We start from the raw sequence: 7,762 nt of genomic DNA, 5'->3' as shown, positions 1-7,762 counted from the left end.
ACCACGTGCTGAAATCAAGGCAGGGCAGGCGCTCCATCTCAAGTGCAGCTACATCAGCTGTATCACCTGACCCCATTTTTATTCCAACGCAACGGGTAACTTCAAGCTCAGGACACAGTGGCCTACTGAAGAGCTCCAAGAGAGCTACACACATGTTCTCACTGCCAGCTCAGCTCCTAAAGAGGTGGACTGTGTAAAACGTCATCTCTGTGTAAAAAGAGACAAGGTGATGAGATCAGTTACTGCCATGTAGCTCATTTAAGCCTTGTAAAATGTATGGCATGTTGTTCAGAACGTGTACAACGATTTAATAACACAAGTAGTATTAATGAAGTACTCAGAGGAGACAGTTTTATATGTTGCAAACATTTTAATGATTACTTTTGAGCTTACACATTGGGTGGGTTTTCCTTAAACTTCAAACTGCAACAAGTTAAATAAATGTTTATAATATACAAAGAAAATACAACCAAAAGTAAAACTTGCTTTAAGTGTGTCTTGCATGAGGAACCAGTGTTTCTTAATAGCTTTATTGTTGAGCTGCACAGACACACTTAAGGATTTGATCTTTGTAGCAGGGCCTTTGAGAAGTCAAAATATATTCCCACTTTAAAGGAAAAAAATAAAATAAAAAATGTTGTGCATTATATGCAAAAAACCCACTAAAATACTCCAATAGTGCAGGCACCATTAAAAAAGGAAAGGCTGGAGATGCCCATTAATTCTAAGTTTTAAGGAAGCAAGTTTCTGACCAGTTAGCTTAAAGCCAGCAAAACAGGGATCAGTGATGGCAACTGTAGTGTACAAGGTATTAAATGACAAACTTTACACAAATACACTGTTAGAAATTTGTATCAGTGAACACTGAAAATCTCATGATCTGTTCTTTGGAACAGTCAAACAGAACCACCTCAATTTCCAGTTGTGCAAGCCCTTGAAGCATCACACAGTGTTCTGTGCCAATTTCTTGCTGGCTGTGTAGTTACAAGGATTTATTTTGTCATTAGCAGCTAACAAACTTATTCCACATGTCCTAAAGCCTCACAGGTGAAAAAAAAGGCAAGTCTCATCAGAGCACAGCGTGGAGATCGTATTTTTTTGCACACAAACACAAGAGGCTTCACTAGTATCAAAAAACACTTTCTCATGTCCCGTATTGCAGTCAGTGGCTCAGTTGAGGTGGAAGCCTTTCTCCATTGTAGCAGCTAGCAGGCGCTCTCTCATAATCTCCTCAGAAGAATACTCAGGCAGCTTCAGGTAATGCACACATGTATTCACAGATGGGTAACTTGCATCTGTAGCATCAACCTGAGGAAAAGAAAGAACATTTCTCATTGCAGTTGTTCTCTGTACTCAATGTGGATGTTAAAAGTGGTAAAGTCCTCTAATTCATGGCATTTACCACATACATATTAGCAGTTGTCAACAAACAGCAGCATCAGGAAAGCTGCAAGCCAACTTATATTTACTTTGTATGTATGTTAATTCTTTTCTATTCAAAGTCAGAGAGGAGACCTCAGAGGTTAGGACTGAAAGCTGAGCATAGCATCAGAAATTAAAAAAACAAAAGAAAAAAAAGCAACCAAAATGAAAAATCATCAGCATTATTTCTTAATGCAGCAATTCACAGGATCAGTGATCTGAAGTCAGGATCAGTGGTCTGAAGGGCAGCCTACAGCTGCCGTACCTTGCGTACAACAGTGAGTCGGGGATGGAGGTTCGCCAGTCCTCCTGGAGGGAGTGTTGAACAACCAGTGGTGAACTGGAGAAAAGCTTTCCTCTCATCCGAAGACATACCACACAGGACTCGCACAAACCGAAGGAATCCGGGGCTTAAAACAGATTAAAAGAGTTGTGACAATATTATATGTGAGGTTTTTTCAGTTTCCCTTGTCTTAGAGGCAGTACAATTGTGCTCTTTAGTCATGCCTAAGCAGTCACTGGAAGATTCCAGTGCCTGTTCGGTACTGAGTTAAGAATAAATCCCATAAAAATACCTCTTTAATCTCTTTGCTGTGTATTACACTGAGAAATGCAATTATCTTATTATGATTGACAATAAATTAAACTAATTTCCAAGTCTGTTTTGCCCATAATGATAATTGATGAATGATCATTCCCTGTCCTTATCTCAACCCACAAGCCTTTGGTTACATTTTCTCTGCCCCATCTAGTTGAGGAGGGTGATGACAGAACAGCTTCAGTGGACACCTGGCATCTAGCCAGAGTCAAGCCACCACAGTGTGATTTCATTTCTAGCCTGTTAAAGACTACAATAGCTCTTTAGGAAATCCTTTCATCTATACCAGCCCTGGGAGTGAGTGGGCAGAAGAGGGCACGAGGAAAGCAGAGCCTGCTGAAACACACCCTCAGGTATCAGGCACTGTAATCTCAGTTGCATCTTTGTATGCAGGGCAGGGTCAATAGAGTAATCGCTCCACGCAACATCTTAGACTGGTAAGGATCCTTCAGCATCCTTATACTACCACAGTTCCAGAAGTAGTTCATATTGCTACCAAACATAATAAGCAGCAAAAAAAAACCAAAACCCAAACGCAACAAACCCAAAAATATCACAACCACCTTCTGATAACCAGAGGCCAGTACATTTGTTGCCTACATAGTACATTTTCATTTTTATTACACTTGAAGAGAAAGATATAAGGAGACAACAACTATATCCAACAGAAAAGAAATTATAAGCACCAGCAAAAATGAAAGAAGAACTCTGAAGTGCTATTTTTACTAGCCCGTATTAGTTACCTGCTGTTATATTTCCACTACTTCACATTTTAATATTGTAACTTTCTTTATCCCCTCTCATCACAAAACCAAGTACCTTCCAACATGACCTATCTGTTGTAACATACATGGTTATTTTATGCAGTTTTAGACAATCACTTGCTCTTCAGTGAACACCAATCCCATCCAATTTGGTGTCTTTATCTAATGAACATTCTGGACATTTTGTCAATTAACATGCCTTTTAGCGAGTATTTAAAAATCAGAATGTAAGTACCTGTCTCGTGTATATCCCAGTTTAGGTTCAGTGTAATTGATGATATCCTCAGCTGCCCAAGAAGGTGATTGATTTCCACAAAGAATCATCTGAACTTCTTCATGGCTGAAGGAACTTAGCTTCTCCATTGGAAAGACTCTATTGAAACCATCTTTAATTTACACAAGATAAAGTTACAAACATAAGGCAAAAGAAAGTTTATAAAATAATGTCAGCATTTCAATTATATTTTAATCAAACCAGTATCAATGAACAGTTTCTTAATTAAGGTAAATGAAACCTCTTCAAGATCAAAAATGGCCTAACTCATGCAAAGTATTATGAAATTAATACCTTATGTATTGCATTCTAAATTTAAACATTTGTTTTTGAAAGCCATTCTATGATACCACTTTCAACCAGCACACCCTGAACATCATGTACACATTCTGCCATATTTAAAATTACCTCTGAAAGCCTCCATCTGTTTCTGTATACCAGTATGCATGCAGAAGTCAAACATGAGGTCTACATATTCCTCTGCATTATCCATTGTTACAGTCTGCAAAGACAATATACCAACACCGTAAGAATTCACCTTCATCAGTTACTGCTAAGACCGTAAAAACCTAACTGCTGTTTAAATTGCAAAGGTAGGTTGTTTCCTTACCTCATCTTCACCACCTGGCTTGAGATCCACAGCTGTAAACCCATACACTTTGGATGAAGGGCAAAACTGAAAATTTAGACTTCAAAATACAAAGAGAGTTACTAATTGCAAACAAGTCCACAGATTTATAAACGGTGCCCCACACCCCCAAAAGCATCTTGCTACATTTCAAACCACTGTTTGTGGATCATTTTCTACATACATGAACAGTGGTACCACAGTACAGAACAACAATTAGTGATGGACTACACAGATAATACACGTCACAAATCTGTGTGCATTCTCCCACTCTTTGGATTTGACAACCACTGAAAATCCCGTAGAGTTTGGTATCTTTACACTGTCAGCTTCAAACTGCTTAAACTGTTTAACTCTGTTAACAAACTTAAGAAATCCTTTACATTAATGTCCAGCACTAACAGTTACAAAGCCACACCAGGCACTTAGGCCTTCCAGAGGTACTACTTGCTTTCTTTCTGTACCAGGCATGCTGAAGCCCACAAAGCCATAGGGCTACTACTGAACTCTACGCAATCCTTGTGGCACAACACGATTTTAACAAATAACCTGTAATATTAATGGTAGAAAAACTCTGTTGTTAAAAGAAATAAAATAATTAGAACTACAAAAGAGCACATCCTGGCATGAGTTTACACAGGCATGGGCACTTCTATGTCTTTAATGTCTCGTAAAAGTTAGCACATTCTGTTTAACGTGGATTCAAGCACTGCATTGCATGCCTGATTAACACAAGCTGCAATTTCAATCTGTTCTCTTTAAAAGTTCTCCAAAAACCTTGATAAATTTCAGTAGTTATCATAGCAAAGAAATCAGCAATTTGGTTTTCCAAAGGTCTTTACAGGTGTGCTTCTAGAGTCATATGGCACTGCAGGGCAGCCACATTTAAGTTTAAAAATTAGGAAACTGAGCAAGTGAGAATAAAAAATCCTCAAGCTAAGGAACAAGAATATAGCTACAGATGGTAAACTGGATTTTGCTGCATCTCTAATGATTCCCTCTTGCCATGATACTATTTAAAATGAAGATATCTTCATTTTTAATTATACGTGCTGACAACATTTGTCTCTAACACAACATGTTTGCATATTTATAAATAAATATGAAAATTCTTACCCCAAATCCTCTATACTAAGTGGAGGCCCGGAACCTGATGGATTCTTTAGCATTAATTCCTGTAGTTTTGTGTTCTTTTCATCTTCTGACAGGCTTTTGTTGCTTAAAATTTGACGCCTTTTAATTGCAAGGTCCTTAATTTCTTTTAGAAACCTAGCTCTATGTGGATTTACTAATTCAAAGTCTTCCCATGTTAAAATTCCATTAAACCATGCAGGAGGCTTAGGTTTTGGTGGATCAAGAATAAATTCTGATTTGGAGTCTTCTTCCAAACTTCCCACTGACAAGGAATCATGCCCTTCTTCTGTAGAAGCCTCCGACTGACTTTCAGTACAGTGCAAGTCTCTGTCACCCCGTGATTCATATATCAACTTACTCATGTTACTTTTAATGTCCCCCATACACATGAGTTTAAAAAAAGGCTTGGAAATGGGTAAATCCACAAGTCTATTGTCCTGAATGCATTTAGCCAAGAAAATCCCAAGGAAATGGAAGAGTTTGGTTATTCTTTCAAGTTCATCACTATCTTGTGGGAACGGTGCTGTGAAGAGTCCACACGATCTCTGTACATAGTAACCAGGGGGTTTCAATCCACCACCAATATCAACCTGATTTAAGAGACACACACAAGAAAGTCAATATTGTTAAAGGTGAACTTAATTACCTGTCTGTGCTCTTTAACTTATTATACCCTACTTCTCCCTTAAAAATAGAACTGGTAAGAATGCAAGCTGTGGAGCAGAGTGGTCACTCTTGACCATGATGAATAGCTGCTCACTGATCATGTGTTCTTCCCTTCCTGTATACCTATATAATTTTTCTTTTACACAAGTACTCAGTTTGAAATGCAAACTGAAATATACCTGTCGAGACTCATCATCTGGAAAATCATCATCACAAAGCCAAGCTCCCAGATCTGTCCTCTGAAATTCTGCTGCCACCAAGGCGTAAAATTCCAACGTAGGACCCAGGCCTGTTCCTTCCTCCCCTAAAAACTCCACCTAGAAATATATAAGGAAGGTTAATAATAAAGAAAAACCTGGTGAAACTGTCAGTATCAGTTATGGAACAGAACATTTAATATCCTGGCCAGTACATTAGAAATAGCTATCTAGCCTCGCTCTGCTAGGTAGATATGCTTTACCTCTAGAACAGATTTTCTGTCTGCATGAATCTGCATGACATTTTCTGCCCATTCCATCAAGGATTCACCTCGCGGAACTTTCACTCTCTCATGTTTGAGGCGTCCAACTCTGAATTCTCCTGGATCATCACGTCGCACTGTACTTGTGGTCCTTGTCCGTTCAACAGTGGCTTCACGCCTGTTCTGTAGCCATACAATTGCTCTGGAAAAAAAACAAAATCAAGGTGTTTAAAACTTGGATGTCTACCAGCCTGGAATCTTGAAAGTGGCCACTAAGTTACCTTCTTAAGTATTAATTACTCCTCCCTCAATATATAAGTTATATATTGAAGTGTTTCTCTGAAACCTCTGGAATGCCCAGATGTGAGATGCTTTGCATTTTCTGAGCTCAGAAAACTAAATAATTTTAATTGCTATGAAGGGCCAGCCATAACTTGTGATGTACTAGATGGCACCAAAGAAAACATGTACAATTCTTGATTAGAACTAGTTTTCAAATTACAGTGGAATAAACTGAGGGCAGCATTTACTGCAGTACTTTTTAATCACAGATGCTCAAAACTATTTACAAAAGCTTATGACAACTTCCATTATATAGTGCAAGGCAGTTGTACATCACCCCACTGATACTGACCAAGTTTTACAGCCAGACTGCACACTAGAGAAACACAGAACCAAAGCTGAAGTGCAGTCACACACAAACAGACCCATAGTGGTGAAAGAGGAAGAGCTGCCTCTAATAGCAGTACTTATGTGAAGTCAAAGTTTGAAATTCTTGTATGCATTGTCACCCATGCAGCAATAAACTATCATCTGTTTGTTGTTTTCCAGGGCCGGTGAAGTGACACGACAGATAGAGACTACACACCCATATACTCTATAGGAGCTCTATGGGTATAAGAGCTCTATGGGTATAGGAGCTCTATGGGTATAAGAGAAACTATTTCCAGTATTTTAAGAGCTTAAGAAAGCTCTACTTACCAAGTAAATACTATGCAATGTTTCCTGAGGGATCTCTTTAAAACACAGTTTTTCTAAAACATTACCTTTTCTCAAAAGAAAAGCCACCACACATGGCCCAGTTTTCAGGACCAGTTTTCTATAGAAGTTAAATATTTCCATATTAAGATTTAAACTGATGTTTTGCAAGACAGTAACTTTTCTTCTCCTTTCATTCACTTTAAATACCTTTTTTTACACTCTTCATGAGATGTTTCTAATGTGAATTAGACACAACAGTAATTTTTGCAACTCAATGTCTACAAACTTCTTCCTCTTTGGAAAACAAACTACCAAAACCAGGCAAGAAAACCCACAAAAAATATTTCTTCCTTCTTAATTCTTCTAAAAGTCACCTGGCAAAAAGGTTTACACTGTCTACATATTCTCAAGATAATCACTGCTGCACTAAAAATATTAGGGATTCCTAGGTAATAAAACACTTTCGAGGGTACCCTTAAATGTTGTAAAGGTCTGGGTTTGTTATAGTTTCATCATGCTAATAGTAACTTTTGAAAAGGCATCTCTTCTTGTTAGATTTTATTTATTTTGTTAAGATTTTAGTGAATGAGAAATAAATGAACCAAAACAAATAATCACCAAACCATTGCAGGAACTATAAAAATAAGACATATGCCTTGATATAAGCTTTCAAAAAAATAGTTAATTCACATTTATTTTCAGAATGTTTTCCATTTTGGTTTTTTAGTTCTATATACAATGACCAATCCAGTCAAATAACTGTCCAACAGGACAATCTAACTAGAGGTCCACCAGGAATTCTTCACCTTAAAGTTGAAGAATGAAGTTTTTTCAG

The 7,762-nt window shown here is 37.8% G+C and overlaps 1 protein-coding gene across 4 annotated transcripts in view; it reads right to left on the bottom strand.

The window, feature by feature from the left end:
* Window positions 1-350: 350 nt before the first annotated feature.
* The window catches only part of HECTD1 (HECT domain E3 ubiquitin protein ligase 1), a 56,118-nt gene continuing 48,706 nt past the window's right edge, over window positions 351-7,762 (bottom strand). For all 4 annotated transcript variants that reach the window (XM_031049111.2, XM_031049113.2, XM_031049112.2 and 1 more), the window contains 8 exons: window positions 5,947-6,148; window positions 5,666-5,803; window positions 4,803-5,410; window positions 3,669-3,747; window positions 3,467-3,560; window positions 3,020-3,170; window positions 1,688-1,832; window positions 351-1,308 (listed from right to left, as the gene is read on the bottom strand). In XM_031049111.2, the coding sequence (XP_030904971.1) occupies window positions 1,171-1,308; window positions 1,688-1,832; window positions 3,020-3,170; window positions 3,467-3,560; window positions 3,669-3,747; window positions 4,803-5,410; window positions 5,666-5,803; window positions 5,947-6,148 (1,555 nt within the window). In that variant the 3' untranslated portion in view covers window positions 351-1,170. The remainder of the gene's footprint in view (window positions 1,309-1,687; window positions 1,833-3,019; window positions 3,171-3,466; window positions 3,561-3,668; window positions 3,748-4,802; window positions 5,411-5,665; window positions 5,804-5,946; window positions 6,149-7,762) is intronic.

The sequence above is a fragment of the Melopsittacus undulatus genome, chromosome 4, assembly GCF_012275295.1.
Source record: "Melopsittacus undulatus isolate bMelUnd1 chromosome 4, bMelUnd1.mat.Z, whole genome shotgun sequence".
NCBI lineage: Eukaryota > Metazoa > Chordata > Aves > Psittaciformes > Psittaculidae > Melopsittacus > Melopsittacus undulatus.
The sequence above is the reverse complement of the archived record's forward strand: the minus strand, read 5'-3'. Positions and strand labels throughout refer to the sequence as shown.